This window comes from Mirounga leonina, unplaced genomic scaffold (genome assembly GCF_011800145.1).
Source record: "Mirounga leonina isolate KUSES-001 unplaced genomic scaffold, KU_Mleo_1.0 Mir_199, whole genome shotgun sequence".
In the NCBI taxonomy this organism is placed as follows: domain Eukaryota; kingdom Metazoa; phylum Chordata; class Mammalia; order Carnivora; family Phocidae; genus Mirounga; species Mirounga leonina.
The window spans coordinates 14,532,338-14,556,186 of record NW_023270498.1 but is presented as its reverse complement, the minus strand read 5'-3'; the positions used below and the strand labels follow the sequence as shown (position 1 = coordinate 14,556,186).

General features: G+C 40.4%; 1 protein-coding gene across 2 annotated transcripts in view; it reads right to left on the bottom strand.

Annotated features, from left to right (window-relative positions):
• The window catches only part of AMPH (amphiphysin), a 278,616-nt gene that overhangs the window by 139,681 nt on the left and 115,086 nt on the right, over positions 1-23,849 (bottom strand). For both annotated transcript variants that reach the window (XM_035026533.1, XM_035026534.1), the window contains exon 3: positions 2,697-2,751. In XM_035026533.1, coding sequence (XP_034882424.1) covers positions 2,697-2,751 — 55 coding nt within the window. The remainder of the gene's footprint in view (positions 1-2,696; positions 2,752-23,849) is intronic.

The window sequence follows — 23,849 nt, the reverse complement described above, 5'->3', positions numbered from 1 at the left end:
TGGATGAGAGATCTCAATGTGAGACAGGAATCCTTCAAAATCCTAGAGTAGAACATAGGCAGTAACCTCTTTGACATCGGCCACAGCAACTTCTTTCAAGATACATCTCCAAAGGCTAGTGAAACAAAAATAAAAATGAACTTTTGGGACTTCATCAAGATACAAAGCTTCTGCACAGCAAAGGAAACAGTCAAGAGAACAAGGAGGCAACCCACAGAACGGGAGAAGATATTTGCAAATGACACTACAGATAAAGGGCTGGTATCCAAGATCTATAAAGAACTTCTCAAACTCAACACCCAAAAAACAAATAAAGTCAAAAAATGGACAGAAGACATGAGCAGACACTTCTCCAAAGAAGACATACAAATGACTAACAGACTCATGAAAAAATGTTCATCATCATTATCCATCAGGGAAATCCAAATCAAAACCACATTGAGATACCACCTTACACCAGTTAGAATGGCAAAAATTGACAAGGCAAGAAACAACAAATGTTGGAGAGGTTGTTGAGAAAAGGAAACCCTCTTACACTGTTGGTGGGAATGCAAGTTGGTACAGCCACTTTGGAAAAGAGTGTGGAGGTGTCTCAAAAATTTAAAAATCGAGCTACCCTATGACCTAGCAATTGCACTCCTGGGTATTTACCCCAAAGACACAGATGTAGTGAAAAGAAGGGCCACATGCACCCCAATGTTCATAGCAGCAATGTCCGCAATAGCCAAACTGTGGAAAGAGCCGAGATACCCTTCAACAGATGAATGGATAAAGAAGATGGGGTCCATATATACAATGGAATATTACTCATCCATCAAAAAGAATGAATACTTAACTTTTACATCAACATGGATGGAACTGGAGGAGATTATGCTAAGTGAAATAGGTCAAGCAGAGAAAGCCAATTATATGGTTTCACTTATTTGTGGAACATAAGGAATAGCATGGAGGACATTAGGAGAAGGAAGGGAAAAATGAAGGGGGGCAATCGGAGCGGGAGATGAACCATGAGAGACTATGGACTCTGAGAAACAAACTGAGGGTTTTGGGGGCATGTGCGGGGATGGGTTAGCCCGGTGATGGGTATTAAGGTGGGCAGGTACTGCATGGAGCACTGGGTGTCATACGAAAACAATGAATCGTGGATCACTACATCAAAAACTAATGATGAATTGTGTGGTGACTAACATAGCATAATACAATAAAATTTTAAAATAAAATAAATAAATAAAAATAAATAAAAGGGGTCTGCTCCCCACAGCTTTCCAATGCTATGTATTATGGTCTTTTTAATCTCAATGTCTCTAAACATTTGGAAGAAAAATGACAGTATCTCCCTTTTGATTTTACTTAATATTATTTGATTATCCATCCAGGAGGAGAAGTGAAAACTCTTTTTGAAACTTGAAACTATTTTTTCACGGTTATTACCCATCTCCCAGTTCTTCTCTGGCTATTTTTTTCTTCATATGTTCTACCTATTTTTTCTTTTAATCAACTGGTATTCATTTAGCGTACTTACGGAGTTCACTTTCATTAAATACGTTGTCAAAATAATTTTTTTAATTCTTATGTTAATCCCCATACATTACATCATTAGTTTTAGATGAAGTGTTCCATGATTCATTGTTTGTGCACAACACCCAGTGCTCCATGCAGAATGTGCCCTCCTCAATACCCACCACCAGGCTAACCCATCCTCCCACCCCCCTCCCCTCTAGATGAACATATATGTAAGTTTGATATATTTATGAGGTTAAATCTCTCAATCTTTCCTTTTATGGTGTCTGTCTTTTGGGTTGCCCTTGTAAAGACCTTGTCACCCAAGACTAGAGACTAAGTCTACCGTATTTTATTCTAGTACTTTAAGACATGTCTTTGTATGCATATTTAACTCTTTACTAGATCTGTAATTGAGAAGGAGGGAGTAGAGAATGAGCTTGAGGATCTTATTTTTTTCTGGGTGTTTCGCTAGTTGATGCAAGACTCCTTGCAGACGATCCATTGTCCCCCCGACTAATCTGGAGGTCTGCCTTGTGATCCATCACATCCATGGGTGCACCTGGATCCGTCTCAGTGTAGGCAGCTGTATGAGGTACAGCAGGCAGGAAAAGAGCACACCTCCCTACTGCCCTCTCCTCCCTCCACCACCACCTCAATTCCTTGCCTTGCCTGGCTGAGGCCAGAAACCAATGTCACGGCCTCTCAGTCTCCATCCAGTGGCAGGGCTGCAAGTGCAGCTGGTCCCCATAAGTCACAGGTGGTCCAGGTCCTTGATTTCTGATAACCCTCCACCTGCCTCTGCCATGACTCCTTGCCCCTTGTAGCTAGAGGGCTGAAGTGTGAGTCTGTGAGTGGTCTACTCTTGGGACATGCTCTCCCTTAGGATATACCAGCTGCAGCTTTTCTTAAGGTCTCAAGCTCGCTCTACCTCACAAAGCTTCCTAGAAGTCTCTGGTGTAGGAGGCACTTATTCCTCATTGCCAGCATAACAGCAGACATTTCTTTCTTGTATATTCTGATTATCAGTTCAATGGGAACTTGGGAGTGGGTGGAATGAGCATCTGTGCTCAAGTACATATCTTGCCAGAAAACCAAACGGCTTTGTAATTAACACTTAATCCCGCCACTCATGAATTTCAAGAACAATCTGTGCTTGGTAAGGTAACATGCAGTAAACGACTCACATGCATTACCTTTGATAGCTGCTAAATATCCCCGGAGTTCTCGCTGAAGCCTGGTACCCTCCGCCTGAAAGACACACAAACACAGAGATGCTAAGCATTTTGTCTATATTTTGCATGGAAGCACGTGAGAGGCAATAAGTCTCGGAGTTATTATTACCAGAGACTCATTCTTGAAAGAACATAAATATGTACACACAGACTAAACAAGGCACCCATCAGTGTAAACATTTACAGAGATTTTATTCAGCTTAAAAGTAAAGGCAAGTAAGATTTTGCTGAGAACGGAAACTATGACCCACCAGCCTCTTATATACTCAAGAGCCAGCAAATCCCTAAATTTTGATGCATGGAATACAGCAGTCGGAAATTGATCATCACTGTTTGGTATGGTAGCTACTAGCTACATGTGGCTGACTGCTTGCAATGTGGCTTGTCCAAATGGAGATGTACTGTAAGTGTAAAATACCAGATTTCAGAGACTTAGTTCCAAAAAATCTAATTAATAGGTTTTATATCGATTGCATGTTAAAATGTTAATAATTGGGATATACTGATGTGGTTTTGGAATATAGGTGAGTTTCGGTGGGGTGGGGTCCGGGGCCGACGGCCAAGAAAGAATTCTTTAGACATCTTTGGTGCAAAATGGTGGTTTTATTAAAGCACAGGGCAGGAAGAGCTACACTGGGGTTGTGAGGAGCAACTGATTATATACTATGGGGTTGGGGGAGGTAAAGAAAAAGGGAGGTTTCCAAAAGAACTTTCATATGCTAAAGAGGACCACCTACAAAGTACCAGAGGCCTTGCCATTGTCAAGTTAAGGTTGTTTTTCCCTCTAGTAAAGCAATAACATGAAGACAGTTGGGAGCTTCCTGGAAGAATATCACACATATCCCAGCTAGGAGTTGGGCGCTGGGGGGAGGTTGCAGGGTGTCAGCTTATGCTTTGTCTTCAGCTAGCCTTCTGCTCTCTCATCATGCGTTAAATAAACTGTATTATTAAAATGAATTTCACTCTTTCTTTTCACTTTATAAAATGTGGCCACTAGAAATTTTGAAACTACATCTGCAGTTTGTGTTATATTAATATTGGACATCACCAAAATAGAGAAACTCTGAAATCGTAAATTTTGACATATAAATCTTTGTTTTGGTTTGGATTAGCCTTAGAAACTCTGAGACTAAGATTAGATTGCCAGTAGTAGAGAAATGAGGCAGGCAGGGGATAAGCACCAACGCAGGGTACATGATCAAGCAAGTTACCAGGGTGGGCATCCCAGCCTCAGTCCCACAGGGGAGCTCTGGGAGAAAGTGTCAGATACCCTTTAGATATCTTAACTGGGGAGCAAGGGAGGTGGGGCATTCATGCTGCTCTTGGGGGACGTCAGAGAAAGCACTCAGGCCCAGAGCTGCCCTCTTGGACAATAGCAACAAAATCCAGCGGGCTCGGAAAGGGTAGGTCTAGGGCACTGCAATTGAAAATATTTTTAAAATATGCATTTTAACTGCAGAATCATTTAATAAACTTGCAGAGAGCTAGCACACAGAATGACTCCACCTTAGTGATTAATAAAATAGCAGCTATAAGAGTCACATTCTACTCAACAAGCATGTGTTAGCATTTAGCAAAAATAAAAGGGGGGTTAGGTATGAAGGGAAAAAATAACCTACTTCCTTCAGTAAATTACAATCTAGTAGAGGAACTGAAGTATCGAAATAAAGATTGTATTACAAGCAGGTTACCTTTAGCTCTGCAATAACCGTTCCAAGTATTTGGGGGTACAAAGTAAAGACAAAATGCTCATCACATTTAAAGATAGACAGTGATTACTACAAAGAAACTCTGAAAAGGAGTGTTTAAGACTATAGCTGGACCTCAAAAGGGCTTCTGGATGAGATTATTATTTTACATGGTATAGTATATATAGTGTCTCCACATGGTTTAAAATCAAAACTCTATGTTTCCCTTGTTTTGCTGAACAATCCAGAAATATCATGTGAAGGCAACTGCCACAAGCTAGATTAAAAACAAAACAAAACAAAAGAACAGTCTGGATTTCCGAAACATCAACGTAGAATGGAAAACTGTAGAGAAAGGATGAGGAGAATGAATAGAAAATACTGATAATCAACATTTGGGTAAATGTAGAGGACGAAGAGGATCCAGAGAACAAACAGGTGGAGTTAGGCTGAGGTTGCTAATACCACCATAAAAAGCATTTGGGGAAGAAAGAAGTACATCTTCCCCTTAACTAAGTATCTATGATCTGACAGGCACTATGTCCGATTCTGAGTATCTAAGCTGAAATGATAAGGCTGTGGGAGGCTGTATTATTGTCAAATCTACTCTGCCTCCCTGGAGACCTGATCTGATTTGGGGGAGGATTACACTTCCTGTCAACATCAGCCTTGGCCAATGACACGCCCTACTCCTGAGCAGCCAAGAGCCATCATGCAGTCCTCCCATTTCTTTTCCCTCTACCCTGAGTCCTGTGACACTCCAGATGTGAGTTGCTTCTCTGGACCGGATCACGGAGTGGAGAGAATATGGAGCACAGCTGTCGTTCATAGTTTCACGAGCGAGAAATCAACCTCTGTGGCCGAAAGCCACTAAGGTAGTGCTGCCACGCATCCCCTGCCCTAAATGGCCTGAGAAAATGGTTCATCATCAATACTGGTAATGCTGAAAGATGGAGAAGGCTGAAATCTAACAGGAAAAAAAAGTCTATAGAATTAGCAGAAAAGCACGAAAGGCACTGACAAAAACATTTCAGAAAGTAAATCCAGTTGGAAGGATTAAGGACAAAGTGGATGGTTTAGCAAAGGAAGCCCAAGTGCTGGTCAGTGATAGAAAGAGGTGGATAGTATGAAGAGAGAAGAAGCGAGGCCCAGGATTCTGCGTCCTAAGACATGGCATTTAATTTAGAGAGAATATCCGCAGACATGTGACTTACCTTGACAGATCTAGACCCAGATCAATCTAAAGCCTACAGCCCTAAGAGGTGCAATCAGGAGGCTCTGAATCCCCTAAGGCCACGTTTCTCAAAATAGATAAGTGTACACGTTGGGGGTACTTAATGGTCTGTCTAGGGCACAGAGAGCCACAAAATACACCTAACGCATCTCTCCGGAACATCAATTTACTGAGGGTGGAGGGGAAAAAATGGAGAAGAAACCATTCTTTTATAACCACTAAGCCACCTGTTATGATGTACAAAGAAGAACGACACAGAGATTAAACACAGAACTGCACTGACGTCCCCTGTTTTCAGCTGTCCACTTCAGAGGTCTGCTCTCCCACCCTTTATGTTCAAGGCCCTAAGCTAGGCAGGGCTTGTTTCTCACCCAGGAGGAGGCTTTCCCCTCAGACATCCATATAAAGCCTGCTGCTGCAACTGATGGTTATGAGTTACCACCACCGCTCAGGGTTTCTGGAAATCACAAAAAAATAGTGAGGAAGAGTATTCTTTTCCCAAATATTTAAGAAATAAAGCACATCAACTTAATCCCACAATTGCATTTTCTTTCTGAACAAGAGCGAGCATGAAATAAATTCAGTCTTCACTCCAGACACTGCATTCCCCTAGCCCAAGGAAAGAAATAAACATTTTTAAAAAATGAAATAAGAATCCCAGAAGAAATTTTTTAGGTATCTAAGAGGGGCAGAAGGTTCAAATTAGACAATAATGGCTTAAATAGATGAGTTCAATTTAAGCAGATAAACTGAAAGGCTGATTTAAATAACTTTCTTCTTTTCCAATTATTAAAATTCTTAATTTTCCTTCATGATTATTAAGGTTCATAAATCATTTGGTAATAACCATACTGAATTTCATCTAAAATTCTGCCTGAGTCAAAAAAGTAAAAGGCTCTGGAGAGAAATTTTTCATCTATAATATGCCACAGAGTAGTTCTTCTGCAAAACCTACTGCCTAATAAAATTTTCTTAACATCATTATTCCATGTGAATCACAAAGAGGTTTTAAATTAGAAATAAATTCTTATAGCAATGCTCAGATTTCACTGCATCTGAAATTTGTTCCCTATTTCTCTGAAAATTCCCATTTCAGTAATTCAGCCTTGAATTATGTATTGCACAGAAAACAGATTCCAAAATTCCACAACCTACACTATATATTTTCCCTTTGGTTTCTTTATGTTGTTCTCGCTAAGTTAAGATGAAATTATTATCCTAACTTGTGGTCACAATCTCCTCAGGGCTTAAGGCAACATGAGGCCAAGTGAGTCTATTATAATTAGGTTGTCTGATTGCCAACTAACACTCCTCCTTGGACAAGATCTAAGAAGTATTCGCACCTACAAAATTCCTTGCCCTGGCATATAGTATAATAACGTGGCTCTGGTGTTGGAGGTTCTTCATTTATTTCTTCAATTGAATCATTTATCAGTGTCAGAAGCTGCTGCTTCTCCAGCCCAGACAATGCCGGGACTCACTTTCTTCCTACACAGCCCAAGGGAGTCAGCCTGCTTTTCCTTCCTCATTAAAGCTACTTCTACCCATGCACGCCCTTGGGTGTCACACTCTTGTAAGCCTAGGGAGAAGGAAAGAGTCTCCCTAGTTCCCTGCTTCCCAGCTGTCCTGGAAAACAAGACAGGGTCATTTTGGGTTTCATCATGGAGATCATCAAAAATCAACAGGCATGCAAAAAGTATACATGGTTTTAAAACCTTACAAAGGTCTGAGAATCACTGCATCTAGTCAAAAAAATCTCTTTATTCCCTTGCTGAGTGGTATCTTGAAGCTGTTGCTTTCTTTCCTTCCTCCTGTAAGCACTGCTCATGAGAGCCACAGCCTCCCTCAAGGATGAAAGTGAAACTTAAAATCTAATTAAATAGTTAGAGGAAGAACACTGCAGGCACAGCATCATGGAAGGTTTCAGATATCTGTGTTACTCAATACAAAGAAATCACATTCTATACTTAATTAAATGTATTTCCAAATTGTTTGACATCAGATTGGTCCTCAGTAGAACCAATTCCTTAATTATTTGTATATATGTCTTGGGGTAGATGGAGGAGGCAAGGGAGAGAGGGGTCGGTTCCCAGACAACGTTGGGCTCCTGGATAGATTTCATTTATTTAACGTCTCTCTTCAGCACCTTGGACAGCCCCATTCTTCAAACAAAGATTTAACCTATATAGTATCAAAGGACCATTACTGCATCAAAGTTTCCTACTGCACTCTGATAAGTGAACAGATGAATTTTAAACAGGTTTCCTTCAAAGTGAGCAAAGTCCCTGGTAAGAAGAGCTACCACAGACTCTGAAACTCTGAAGTGTCTCCAAGTCCTATAAGGCATCGGGCTTAAAAACAAGGCTGCATTTACCTGTAATGAAGGACATTTGATCATTTATGGGCCAAACTGTTTATTGTTTAGATACGCTAAATTCTGAAGCATTAAAAATAATTAATATTTATTAATACTTACGCCTAAAACTTCAGGAGCCATAAACAGGTATAATTTTTTTTTAAAGATTTTATTTATTTATTCATGAGAGATAGAGAGAGAGAGAGGCAGAGGCAGAGGGAGAAGCAGGCTCCCCGCAGAGTGGGGAGCCCGATGTGGGACTCGATCCCAGGACCCTGGGATCATGACCTGAGCTGAAGGCAGACGCTTAACCGACTGAGCTACCCAGGCGTCCCATAAACAGGTATAATTTTGTTAGCTTACCTTTAACCCTCTTACTTCTGCCCAGAAGAAAGAAGCCACAATTGAGGCATTAATTTGATTGAATTTTAGACACAATGCATAGGATGAATTAATAAATTCTAAGGAACTAACTCAGGGCAGCAATCACTGAAAATTCAGGGGCATGCCCACATACCACCATGTACATGATACCCCTGCGCAAGGGCGTGTACCATCACAGCCCTTACTGTGCTTCCAAAACCAAATCCAGTGGATTTTATTTGTAAGGTTATGCAAATCTAGCCAAACACCTTAAACAATAGGTATCCATTACCTATTAAAGAAGCAAGGACTTTTTGAGTTGACTTGTTAAAATACGGCAAAAGTGGAACTCATTTACATTTATAGGTAACTTTTGTCATAAAAAGAAAAAGAGGAGGGCCTGCGTGGCTCAGTCATTTGGCATCTGCCTTCAGCTTGAGTCATGATCTTGGGGTCCTGGGATCGAGTCCCGCATCGGGCTCCCTGCTCCATGGGAAGCCGGCTTCTCCCTCCCCCACTCCCCCTGCTTGTGTTTCCCTCTCTCTTTGTCTCTGTCAAATAAATAAGTAAAATCTTAAAAAAAAGAAAAGAAAAAGATGGACAGGAGAAAGAAAACACCACACACATTACAGACATATTTTCATTAACTAGCCTCTCAGAAACTGTGAGTTGATGCTCAGGTAGAAAGCCAATCATACTGACATATAAGAGTTGGATGTGAAGAGATATAATGTCACAAAGTTGTGATTTCACAAAGTAACTCCTGTCGTCTCATCCGTGATCATGAGCCTATAGAAGTTCCCATAGTTACATTATTATTTTTGGCCTTTCCTGACATTTTTCTCATGAAAAGGCTAAGTAACATTACCAAGTGAAAATTGGCCCAATTTCTCAGAGTTCAGACGGGTTAACTCAATCTTAAAAGCAATGCTAATAAGATTTCTTATCATTTTTGAAGCTTAGAAGAAAATTAGATTATCAAGGAGATGAGGTTTAATAAGGCCATCATAATCAGCACCTTGATTAATAGATGACGAATCTGAATCCACTTATGATCAAAGATAATGTTAGGCTACTGAACACTACAGGCACTCTTGGTCTGTGAAGAAACAGAGCTCTCTCCCTATGTCAAGTTCAGATGTACTTAAATTGGATGATGATAGATTTTCAAAGGTAAATGCAGGAGGATCTCTAAAATTTATATTTTTGTTTCCTTGCTTTGAGCTCTTTGTAGTTAACAGGAGGCACCATTAAGAACCTAGCACTGATTTCATAAAAAAATTTCCCCATTTAAATAATTTGCTTTTGGCAGATATTAAAGTAAAAGATATAAGAGAGGGGCACCTGGGTGGCTCAGTCATTAAGCATCTGCCTTCGGCTCAGGTCATGATCCCAGGGTCCTGGGATCGAGCCCCGCATTGGGCTCCCTGCTCCGTGGGAAGCCTGCTTCTCCCTCTCCCACTCCCCCTGCTTGTGTTCCCTCTCTTGCTGTGTCTCTCTCTGTCAAATAAATAAATAAAATCTTTTTAAAAAATAAATAAAAGATATAAGAGAGAGAGGAAATCTAAATAGGTTTCGAAATCTGGGCTGATGGCAGTAGGGGGTGGATGGTACAGGAACATGTAACAGACAGCAGAGAACATCTCAGTTTCCACAGTTTTAGCCCAGATTCCTGGCCCAATTTCCAACTACCCTTGTCAGCAATTCCAAGAATACTTATAATCTGAAAAACAAATCTAATATATCCTTTACCTTTCAACAAAACAAAACTAACAATCTAGCTACTGGTAATTCCATATACAAATTTTCCATAGAATTCCCTTAACTTGAGTTCATACAGATCTCTATTCTGGTCTTATGGAAAGCTAACCCATTGTGTGTACAAGGGGACAGAAGTGTCTAGTTAGAACTATTAAAGTCACCACATGCAGGCTGGATACAACGTGAAGATATGCTTTATTGCCCTTCCGTAATTGAGTCTGTGATCCCCGAAAAGTCATTCCATTTTTTTTCTGTGCATGTGTGCACATGTGTGTGTGTAGAGGTGACTCATAAGGTGCTTTAGGAGTATTATATAAACATCTTTTCACCCTTTGCTTTAATACCTAGAGCACAGTATTTTAATATAGTGGGGAGGAAACCAACCCAGAAATTAAGGGAAATTAATTAAGGGAAACTCCATGGGACTCCCACCCCAACAATGGCTTATTGTTCAGTGCCCCTTTCTGTGGGTGTGGATATCTACAATGTTGCATTGTTACCAAACTGGACAGGCTGTAGAAGTATGAGAAAAGCAATTGCTGTGTCAAGTTAGTAATGAGAAGTATTAATGAGAGAGAAGGGAGTACCCTGTCAATCATTACACTAGTCACAGTATAACATGCAGAATATTCCTAAAACTGCCATTTATGATGTATTAGTATTTTAGAGCTACCATAACAAAATACTACAAACTGTTTGTCTTAAACAACAGAAATCTATTTCTTCACAGTTCTGGCAGCTCAAAGTCCAAGACCAAGGCGTTGGCAGGTTTGGCTTCTCCTGAGGCCTCACTCCTTGGCTTACAGACTGGTGGCCTTTGTACAAATGTATCCTTGTTGTTTCTCCTACACCTTATGAAGACATCCGGTCATACTGGATTAGGACCCACCCAGATGCCTCATTTAATCTTTTTTTTTAAATTTTGTTATGTTATGTTAGTCATCATACAATTCATCATTAGTTTTTGACGCAGTGATCCACAATCCATTGTTTTCATATAACACCCAGTGCTCCATGCAATACTTGCCTTCCTTAATACCCATCACCAGGCTAACTCATCCCTCCACCCACCTCCCCTCTAAAACCCTGTTTGTTCTCAGAGTCCATAGTCTCTCATGGTTCATCTCCCCCTCCGATTCCCCCCCTTCATTTTTCCCTTCCTTCTCCTAATGTCCTCCATCCTATTCCTTATGTTCCACAAATAAGTGAAACCATATAATTGACTGTCTCTGCTTCACTTATTTCACTTAGCATAATCTCCTCCAGTTCCATCCATGTTGATGTAAAAGTTGGGTATTCATCCTTTCTGATGGCTGAGTAATATTCCATTGTATATATGGACCACATCTTCTTTATCCATTCATCTGTTGAAGGGTATCTTGGCTCTTTCCACAGTTTGGCTATTGCAGACATTGCTGCTATGAACATTGGGGTGCATATGGCCCTTCTTTTCACTACATGTGTGTCTTTGGGGTAAATACCCAGGAGTGCAATTGCTAGGTCATAGGGTAGCTCGATTTTTAATTTTTTGATGTACCTCCACACTGTTTTCCAAAGTGGCTATACCAACTTGCATTCCTACCAACAGTGTAAGAGGGTTCCCCTTTCTCCACAACCTCTCCAACATTTGTTGTTTCTCTTCCTGTCCATTTTTGCCATTCTAACTGGTGTAAGGTGGTATCTCAATGTGGTTTTGATTTGAATTTCCCTGATGGCTAATGATGATGAACATTTTTTCAAGTGTCTGTTAGCCATTTGTATGTCTTCTTCAGAGAACTGTCTTTTCATATCTTCTGCCCACTTTTTGACATGATTATTTGTTTTTTGGGTGTTGAGTTTGAGAAGTTCTTTATAGATCTTGGATACCAGCCCTTTATCTGTAGTGTCATTTGCAAATATCTTCTCCCGTTCTGTGGGTTGCCTCCTTGTTCTCTTGACTGTTTCCTTTGCTGTGCAGAAGCTTTGTATCTTGATGAAGTCCCAAAAGTTCATTTTTGCTTTTGTTTCATTAGCTTTTGGAGATGTATCTTGAAAGAAGTTGCTGTGGCCGATGTCAAAGAGGTTACTGCCTATGTTCTCCTCTAGGATTTTGATGGATTCCTATCTCACATTGAGGTCTTTCATCCATTTTGAGTTTATCTTTGTGTATGGTGTTAAGAGAATGGTCCAGTTTCATTCTTCTGCATATGGCTATCCAATATTCCCAGCATCATTTATTGAAGAGACTGTCTTTTTCCATTGCATGTTTTTTCCTGCTTTGTCAAAGATTATTTGACCATAGAGTTGAGGGTCCATATCTGGGTTCACTATTCTGTTCCACTGGTCTATATGTCTGTTTTTGTGCCAGTACCATGCTGTCTTGGTGATCACAGCTTTGTAATATAGCTTGAAATCAGGCAACATGATGCCCCCAGTTTTGTTTTGTTTTTTTCCAACATCTCCTTGGTGATTCGGGGTCTTTTCTGATTCCATACAAATTTTAGGATTGTTTGTTCCAGCACTTTGAAAAATGTCATTGGAATTTTGATCAGGATGGCATTGAAGGTACAGATTGCTCTGGGTAGCATAGACATTTTAACAATGTTTCTTCTTCTGATCAATGAACATGGAATGTTTTTCCATCTTTTTGTGTCTTCTTCAATTTCTTTCATGAGTGTTCTGTAGTTCCTAGAGTACAGATCCTTTACCTCTTTGGTTAGGATGTTCCCCCTCTATCCCTATACTCTGAAGAGTTTTAATCAGGAAAGGATGTTGTATTTTGTCAAACGCTTTTTCTGCATCAATTGAGAGGACCATACGGTTCTTCTCCCTCCTCTTATTAATGTGTTCTATCGCATTGATTGATTTGCAAATGTTGAATCACCCTTGCATCCCCAGGATAAATCCCACTTGGTCGTGGTGGATGATCCTTTTAATGTATTGTTGAATCCTAATAGCCAGGTTTTTGTTGAGGATTTTGGAATCCATATTCATCAGGGATATCGGTCTGAAATTCTCCTTTTTGATGGGGTCTTTTCTTGGCTTGGGGATTAAGGTAATGCTGGCCTCATAGAATGAGTTTGGAAGTCTTCCTTCTGTTTCTATTTTTTGAAACAGCTTCAGGAGAATAGGTATTATTTCTTCTTTGAATGTTTGGTAGAATTCCCCAGGAAATCCACCAGGCCCTGGACTCTTGTTTTTTGGGAGGTTTTTGATCACTCCTTCAATCTCGTTCCTGGTTATGGGCCTATTCAGGTTGTCAATTTCTTCCTGTTTCAGTCTTGGTGCTTATAGATTTCCAGGAAGGCCTCCCATTTTATCCAGATTGTTCAGTTTATTGCCATATAGTTGTTGATAGTAAGTTCTAATAACTGTTTCTATTTCCTTGGTGTTAGTCGTGATCTCTCCCCTTTCATTCATAATTTTATTAATTTGGGTCCTTTCTCTTTTCTTTTGGATAATTCTGGCCAGTGGTTTATTGATCTTATTAATTCTTTCAAAGAACCAACTTCTAGTTTCATTGATCTGATCTACTGTGTTTCTGGTCTAATTCATTGATCCTGCTCGAATCTTAATTATTTCTCTTCTAATGCGTGGCTTAGGCATCATTTGTTGCTTTTTCTCTAGTTCTTTAAAGTGTAGAATTAGTTGGTGAATTTGGGATTTTTCTATTTTATTGAGTGAGGCTTGGATGGCTATGTATTTCCCCCTTAGGACTGCCTTTGCAGTATCCCATAGGTATTGGACTGATGTGTTTTCGTTCTCATTGATTTCCATGAATTGTTTAAGTTCTTCTTTGATTTCCTGGTTGATCCAAACATTCTTGAGCAGAGTGGTCTTTAGCTTCCAAGTGTTTGAATTTCTGCCAAATTTTTTCTTGTGTTTGAGTTCCAGTTTTAAAGCATTGTGGTCTGAGAATATGCAGGGAATAATCTCAATCTTTTGGTATCAGTTGAGACCTGATTTGTGACCCAGTATATGGTCTATTCTGGAGAAAGTTCCATGTGCGCTCGAGAAGAATGAGTATTCTGTTGTTTTAGGGTGGAATGTTCTGTATATATCTATGAGGTCCATCTGGTCCAGTGTATCATTCAAAGCTCGTTTCCTTATTGATTTTCTGTTTAGATGATCTGTCCATTGCTGAGAGTGGAGTATTGAGGTCTCCTACAATTAACGTATTGTTAACAATATGACTCTTTATTTTGGTTAACAGTTGGCTTATGTAGATGGCTGGTCTCATGTTGAGGGCATAGATATTTACAATTGTTAGATCTTCTTGTTGGATAGATCCTTTAAGAATGATATAGTGTCCTTCTGTGTCTCTTATTACAGACTTTAGTTTAAAATCTAATTTGTCTGATATAAGAATTGCTACCCCAGGTTTCTTTTGAGGTCTGCTGGCATGGAAGATGGATCTCCATCCTTTTACTTTCAGTCTGGATGTATCTTTAGGTTCAAAATGAGTCTCTTATAGGCAGCGTATGAATGGGTCCTGTCTTTTTATCCAATCTGCAACCCTGTGCCATTTTATGGGAGTACTGAGGCCGTTCACGTTGAGAGTGATTATTGAAAGACATGAATTAATTGTCATCATGTTGCCTGTGAAGACCTTGTTTTTATAGATTGTCCCTGTAAATTTCTCTTCTATATCACTTTTGGGGTCTTCCTCTTTTTATAGAACCCCCCTTAATATTTCTTGCAGGGCCGGCTTAGTGGTCACATATTCTTTCAGTTTCTGCTGGTCTTAGAAGCTCTGCATTTCTCCATCCATTCTAAATGACAGCCTTGCCATATAAAGTATTCTTGGCTGCATGTTCTTCTCATGTAGTACCCTGAATATGTCTTGCCAGGCCTTCCTGGCTTGCCAGGTCTCTGTGGATAGGTCTGACGTTATTCTGATGTTCCTCCCTCTGTACGTAAGGAATCTCTTCCTTCTAACTGCCCTTCAGATGGTTTCCTTGGTTCTAAGATTCGCAAGTTTTACTGTTACATGCCGGGGTGTTGGCCTGTTTTCCTTGATCTTGGGAGGGGTCCTCTCTGCCTCTAGGATGCAAATGTTTGTTTCATTCCCCAGATTAGGGAAGTTCTCAGCTACAATTTGCTCTAATATATCTTCTCTCTCTCTCCACCCCTCAGGGATTCCAATAATTCTGACATTGGAATGCTTCATGGTGTCATTTATTTCTCTGATTCTGTTTTCATGGATTCTGAGTTGTTTTTCCCTGGCCTCCTCTTTTCCCTTTTTATCTATTATATTGTCTTCCAGGTCGCTTATTCGTTCTTCTGCCTCACTTACCCTAGCTGTTAGATTATCTAGATTGGATTGGATCTCATTGATAGCATTTTTAAATTCTGCCAATTCAGCTTTCATTTCTGCCCTTAGAGACTCTATGTTGCCATTAATTGATTTCTCCATTCTAGCTATTGTCTTCACAATTGCTAGCCTGAATTCCATCTCCGACATCTTGGTTATATCTGCATCCATTTGTAAATCTGCAGCATAAGTCATAATCTCTAAGTCTTTTCCATTTTGGGGGGTTCCTCCTCCTTGTCATTCTGTTGATGGGTGGTTGAGGGAATGTATAGAGTCCAAATTATTGACCAGAACCAAATCAAGATGCATCTGTTTTCTAGGGACCTTGAGGTTGCTGGCCTCTTGTTTTCCCAGCCTGTCTTCTGAGGGAGGGGCCTCCGCACTGTTAATCACGCAACCCTGTTTGGGCAGAGTTGCCCTGCCCCCCTGTGGTGGGGGACGGGCTCAGTGGGAATCAGTTTATCGGGCTTTTGTTCTGGGGCAGCTTTCCCTGGCAGCTTTCCACATCTCTTCCATGAGTCAGAGCAGAAGAGACCGTTTCCAACCCTCTGCCTCAGAGCAGAGAGATCGCAGTCTGTTCTTCAGTGAGCTCTCCAGGCCACACTGTCTCCGTTTCTGTCCGTGCTGCTATAAACTGCAGCATTCTGGGTTGTGCGCCCCTCCACAGCACTCGCAGTCCTGCCTCCAGGTCCGCCAGCCACTCCCAGTTCGCATGTGCGACCCCACCACTCCGGGTTTCCGCCCTGGGAGCTGCCCTAAAGTCCTTTCCCCACCACTACCGGTCTGCAAGTCTGTGCCCTTGTAAATCTTAGAACCAGGGAAACCATCTTAAGGGCAGTTAGGGGGAATAAATTCCTTACATACAGAGGGAGGAACATCAGAATAACATCAGACTTATCCACAGAGACCTGGCAAGCCAGAAAGGCCTGGCAAGACATATTCAGGTACTAAATGAGCGAGGCTGTCGCTCACCAGCGGTGTAGGATCCCATGGCCAGGCTCCCTCCCACTGCCATTTATCCTCCAATAGATTATCTGCCCACGGAATCACGGCTCCCGTTTTGTATCTCGAAACCAAACACCGCAATATTCTGTTTGTAGAGATCCAGATCTTCTTACATCTCAGGCTGATTTTGTGGGTGCTCAGAGTGGTCTAGTAGATATCCAACTCAATTCCGGGGACCAGTTGAAATAGGGTCCCCCCTACTCTTCCGCCATCTTTCCTCCTGGTCTCGATGACCTCATTTAATCTTAACTACCTCTCTGATGTCCCAGTCTATAAATACAGTCACAACTCTGAAGTGTCCTGGACTTCAATATATAAATTTAGGGGTATACAATTCAGCCCATAATGATATTCTCAAAGCAAGCCTGTAGTACAGCAACAGGATCCCAAAGTCTAACACCAAGTGGTCCCTTTGTTCCAGATGCTGTCCCAAGGGCTGCAGCCTGATTAACTCATCATCCTCAAATTAACTCCATGAAGTCAGCACACTTTTATCAAAGAAAAGACTGAGACACAGAGGCTGAACAACTTGCCCAAAGGTCACACCGCTGGTAGACAGCAAGCCAGTACTGGAGCCTAGGTAGTCTGTGTGATTCAGACTCCATAATCTGCCTCCAGAGCCCATGTGCCTCACTGCCCTCCACCACCTCTATGCCCCTAGGCTACAAACACATGGATGACAGCTGGGGATAAATGAGGCTGTCCACGAAGAATCAACTGTTGATCAGTGAGAGTAATTTAATGCAAGACACCATTTTCTGTGTTCTTGTGATACGGCCCTAATTTTGAAATTAAAATACCAACTGTTCACTTGTTTCTCTCAAAAGGTCACAATTCCCAGAGTATATTCCATGGGATTCATATAGGACAATGGTTAAATGGGTGGGTTCTGGGACCACAATGCCTGGCTTTAAAATCTGAGCTCTGTTACTTCTAACTGTAAAACTTTGGGCAAACCACCTAACCTCTCTAGGCCTATAATTCCTTATCAGTAAAAGAAAGATGATAATAGTACTTACTTCCAAGAGCTATCATTATGATTGAGAGAGCCAGTCCATGGAAAGTATCAGCAGAGAGCCAGGCACACAGTATGCATTCCATAAATGTTGGATGCCATTATTATTATTCTACAAAATATTTTTAAGAGGAGCTGCAAAGAGTAGGTATTTCATAGATGTTTGACTGACCTAAGTTCTGCTACATATTATATTACAAAGGAGTATCTTCATAAGGGATATGCAAAACCTCCCCAAAACAAGCTACTTGGGAATTTAGAATGCTTCCTTTATTTGTACTTCTGTTTCAAATACATAGTTTTGTTTTTCAGAAAGATTTTTGTGATAGCTTTAAATGGTGAGGTAATAGAGGATCCTAAAGTGCATGGGAATAATTTATGCAGATATATAAGAGCCACTTAACAATGGATATGAGAAAAATCAAGCCAAGATAATAAATTAGTGTAAGGAAACAAGATGGCATGAATAGCAATGGACAAAAGAATAATCAGGTTAATGTCCAAAATGGAAGCTTTTGTGACATATACTCAGTTTTCTCATATGCAGAGCAGAATTATAATTGTGGACTGCTATAAGAATCAAGTGAGACAATATTTTGTGCAAAACACTTTATAGATGCCTAAGCCTACTTGTGGGAAGTCTTCATAATAAAAACACTTCATCACTGCTTTTACCTAAGCCAGCCAGATGTGGCTTGGAAATGTGTCAATTCTTAAAGCTCCCTGGAAGATTCCTATAATTGTCCAGATTAGGAACATATTCAAATAGATGTGCAATTAAGGAAGCTGTTGTCTTTACTATATTGATATAATCTCAGGCTTGCATCCAAGTTATTACTACCATATGATGGCTCTTTAGAGCTGGTTCAGAAGTCCGAATGGGGACCCAGTATTGTTATAAGGCCTCCAGGTGATTCTGATGGTTATTTGGGAATCCCTAGTGTAGTCTGTCACTGTGTCTATACTGTAATTGACACTTAGTGTGTTGAGATAGCTGTTATAAGATGGCATCTGATGGCCAAAAAGACAGTTAAAAATATGTGTGGCTCCAGGTTTCAGTCTGTCAGCATCAGACAACGGGAACCAAGATACTAACGAAAACCTGAAAATCAACTGCAACATGTACATCTAGGCGGATTTTCACGACCATTTCAGACAGTTTTCATGTGCCTAATTCTCTGCATCCCATTACCACAACAATATGGTCAATCTGGGGATCCTTTAGACAGGAACATCCAAACTAGGTAACAAGCTTACTGCACAAGGGGAGGTGGGAGACCTATGGAATTGGTCTCTCACTGAAGGCTGAGAAATGGGATACGAAACCTTCCCCAGTTGGCACGGTTAATTAATGTAGTAAAGGAAAATACAGCTCAAGAGAGCTAACGGCACAGGATAGATGAAAAGAAACCATCAGAGTTATAATACACAGAGCTTTCTCTGGAAGAGATTTCTTAACTGGGGAACAGGCACCACAGGGAGTGGCATGAACTGATACCTGGAATGTCTGTAGTTTGGGTCAAATTTTGGCGAGGTTTCAACTAAATCTTTTTATTTATATACTACGCCATACCTGAAGAGATATTCCTGTAGATATAATAAAACAAGTAAGAGTAAAGAGGATAAAAGATGGACAGGTTTTCCAGTGCATGTTTTGCTTCCTTCCCCTATAGCACTATGGACAGCAACACTTGAATATTCCCAAGAAGCAAGCAAACTCATCTTGCTCCTTAAAAGCCGAAGATATGATACATACACAATGGAATATTATGCAGCCATCAAAAACAAACAAACAAAAATGAAAGCTTGCCATTTGCAATGACGTGGATGGAACTAGAGGATATTATGCTAAGTGAAATAAGTCAATTAGAGAAAGACATGTATCATATGATCTCACTGATATGAGGAATTCTTAATCTCATGAAACAAACTGACGGTTGCTGGAGTGGTGGGGGTTGGGAGGGATGGGGTGGCTGGGGGATAGACAATGCGGAGGGTATGGACTATGGTGAGCACTGTGAATTGTGTAAGACTGTTGAATCACAGACCTGTACCTCTGAAACAAATAATACATTATATGTTTAAAAAAAAAAGATAGTAGGAAGGGAAAAATGAAGTGGGAGGAATCAGAGGGGAAGATGAACCATGAGAGTATGGACTCTGAGAAACAAACTGAGGGTTCTAGAGGGGAGGGGGTGGGGGGATGGGTTAGCCTGGTGACGGGTATTAAAGAGGACACGTTCTGCATGGAGCACTGGGTGTTATATGCAAACAATGAATCATGGAACACTACATCAAAAACTAATGATGTACTGTATGGTAATTAACATAACATAATAAAATAAAATTTAAAAAAAGAGTCAATGAGCAAAACAGAGGAGGATGAATGGGTGTGTCAGAAATGAAATAGACAGACTACAGAGAAATGCAGGGGAATTTGTAGAGCAAGGGCCAATCCAGTCTCTTGACACCTACAGATTTCCACTCTGTTCCCTCCCACAGAAGTCAATTGTATTGGCAATCATGGTGCGTTATACTTATCAAGTAAGGACTCTAAATCAAGGCTTTACACATAAAACCCATATTTTCCATGAAAACAATATTACCAAGGAGGCTGACAGTCTTAACTAGGGGCTTAGTGGCTAGGATTATATTCCCTTGCTCTTTGCCATACAGTGAACGTACTACATGCAAATCAGTTAAACTAAAAGTCTCATAGCTGAGCACATAACCATTTCATGGATATTTAACACACTATGTGAGCTGTGCTAGAGTGAGAGTCTTCGCAGCAACAACCGGTAGACACCCACTGAGTCTAGGGAGTCTAGCTGGAAATGGGATTGCAGGAAGATGTAGAAATCATTTTTTCTCAGAATACCAATTGAGAGTAATTGTGTACTAATGCTAAGTGGTGAAACTAGGATACCCAAATGCATCATTTTTTAAAAAGATTTTATTTATTTATTTGACAGAGAGAGACACAGCGAGAAAGGGAAACACAAGCATGGGTAGTGGGAGAGGGAGAAGCAGGCTTCCCGCAGAGCAGGGAGCCCGATGCGGGGCTCGATCCCAGGACTCTGGGATCATGACCTGAGCCAAAGGCAGACACTTAACAACTGAGCCACCCAGGTGCCCACCCAAATGCATCATGATGGAAGTACAGGAATTGTAATTTTTCAGAATCCTGTGTGTTTTTCTACTACTTCAACTGCTTAAAAAGAAAGATGACTTTTGCACCCTAGACCATCAGCTTGACAAAGACAAGAACTATGACTGACGTGGTTATCATTTTGTTTCCAATGCCTTGTGCATAGTAGTCACTCAATAATTATGTGTTGGGTCAGCCAAGAAATGCTTTCAATATACACTTATCCACAGGGAAGCTCTATCTGGCCTGTTACATATTACCTTCAATGAGGTGTCCAGCTCCTAACTCATGGCAGTCCCTCCAGCTGTGTACAAGATCCTAAATCCTCCTGTGTACTCAAGGACATGAGTCAACTGTTCTTCCCTTTCTCTGTGATTCATTTCCCTTCTATGCTAAATGAGTCCCACTAGTATACATGTATTTTTGCCGTCTTAAGAAAAATGTCCTCTTGACCCGACTTCCTCTCCCAAACTACAGTTTTATTTACTTGCTCCCCTTTAAAGCAAAACTTGAAATTTGCTGTTTCCAAGCCTCCTGATACCCTTTCACCTTGCTCTATGTATTCTCTACTTACACAAAAAAACTTCTTTTTTTATAATTCTCATCATTTTCTAGAAGACAATGTAATGCTTATTTATTTTTTTAAGATTTTATTTATTTATTTGAGAGAGAGAGAGAGAGAGAGAGAATGTGTGTGTGTGTGTGTGTGTGTGTGTGTGTGTGTGTGTGTGTGTGTGGAGAGGGATGAGGGGCAGAGGGGGAAGGAGAGAGAATCTCAGGCAGATTCCGTGCTGAGCACAGAGCATGATGCAGGGCTCAATTCCACGACCCTGAGATCATGCCCTGAGCTGAAACCAAGAGTCAGCCGCTCAACTGACTGAGCCAGCTAGGTGCCCTGAAATCTTCTTATTTATTATGTTTGGTTTATTGTCAGCTTCCATGTTTTGGAATATAAAATCCACAATGGGAGTGAATCTTTGTTTTCACTGAAGTTTCCCAAAGACTTAGATACATTCCTGGCAAGTGGAAGATACTCAATAAATGTAAGGCAGATGGATGTCTGAACAGTTACATATTATTGTTCTAAACATGCATCCACGTGCCATCATCTATCAACCTACAATATTCTTTGAAAGTTGATATTAAGAGAGAACATTTTAAGTTCTGGAAAATTTTGCACACTAAGATGATTTTCAATATTACAGAATTCTCACAGAAACTTACAGCTAGCTAGAACTAGGAGTATCTCTAGGGAAACTTTATTTCTAGAGATGCAAACAACACATACAAATTCTTTTACAGAATACTGTGTGGTCACTGAGTTTAAACTTTAATGGAAACCCAGCATAAATTGAAGCACCAAGACTCAACAATTACATTTCTCAGAAGCAATTAACTGGTATCACTTCAATATATTAATGCTCTGTGGTAAAAACACTATCCTATCAGAGAAGAGTGAGCTTGCTCCAAAGTACAATACATGAAGGAAAAAAAAAACTAAAATTGGAGAACATAACTGGGATTCAAGGACTGAAAAACATCCTTCTGCATAATTAAAATTACTTATTATATTAAGTTAGTAAGTGTAGGCAAGGCTCTTGGAAGACTGAAAATAATGTATGTGCCAGCTGATATTTATGGAGTAGCATGGAACTAGGGCCACTTCAGAATCCAGGGAGGGGCCAGAGCTTTGCTCTAGTCTTGATAATCCAGGTTGGAATCAATTCCAGGCCATATCAGACATTCTCCAAGGACTATTTTGCTGCCAAAAATTAAGATAAAATAGGAAAAGTGAATGACAATGAGGAAGAGCTCTGATACTGAATGAGTGAGGAGGCATGGAATATCCAAGACAAAGAGTAAAGACAGAATATGTGTGACAAGGAGGCATATATTTACTAAGTATCTACCTAATAGGTGCTAGAGGGCATGGAAAAGTTTTTTAAATGACTAAGACAGGATGTCTTCCTTTAAATATTTCATAATCTAATGAGAACATAGATACACTGTCATATAAGAGAAATGGAACAAGAGTTATCAGATGAACTACAAAGATGTACTACAGGAGTATATAGAGGAAGAAAGATGCTAACTGAGGAGACTGGAAAGACCTGATGCAGGAAATACTTGTTAGTTGACTATAAGAGAAGGTGGGATTGGAACACATGGAGATGGTGGGCCAGGCAAGGGTGGTTCAATCCTAGGGAAGCACTTGCAGTGGGAGAAGTGGAAGAAGAGCTTGGAAGTAAGCAGTCTAGTCCCTAAATGATACCATCAGATGCGGGCCACCAACTATTCACTCCACCAGCTTCCTTTCTGCCTTTTACTACACCAGAGCAATTGGATTCTTATCAGTCTCCTCAATGTGGTACCTAAAGAGAAAAGCCATCTGCATCACTGATAGGCTGTACCTGCCACATACTACAAGGGACAATGTGATCAAATCAGGGTATGACTAAAGAAAGTCTTAGTGGTCTGAATGTGAGAAGAAACCCAAAGGCAATTTGCAGCTACAAATAATTCATGTCCTACCGAACAGGGGATTGAATAAAGACCAAGACTAACCAAGCAGAATTTTCTCTAAGTCATGCAAATACATATTCTTAAAAGGCTAACTTAAGGGAATTACTCCAGACAGAAGATCAGGGATTTTTCTGAGTTAGAGTGTAGGTATGGAGTCATATTTTTATTTTTTTTTCAGACATATTTTTAAAGAACAGAGGAGAGTTATTAGTAGAGAGGTTTCCAGGTAGGTGCAGATTGAGTATAACACACTGCTCCACATATCACTCTTGCTTTATTAGACTTCATTAAAGGAAATGAAAACTTACCACCACCCCATTTCTATGTTGTTTTCTTGACCTACAGACTATTCATTCTCTGCTGGAGGTTTCATGAGCCATGACTTTCGGTAGGCACTTCCCTAACACACTCTTTGCTGAAATGTCACCAGAATTCTGTCCTGCTGGTCTGCCATGTCCACATAAGATTTTGGCAGGTCTTCACCCAGCATCAAAAGACTTCCTTTCTCTCCACTTGACCACCTTGTCCATTATATAAAGGACCCAAAGATAAGTCTGACTAATTTAAATCTTATTGTGTTCTGCTAAAAGATATCAAACAATGGGCAATAAACTGAATGTGAATGCAATCAGCCCTGTATCTCACTCTTAATTTCACACTATTAACAAATGTCATGAACATCATAACTGCATTTCAAATAGTTTGACCTTTGTGATCTTAAATAGCTC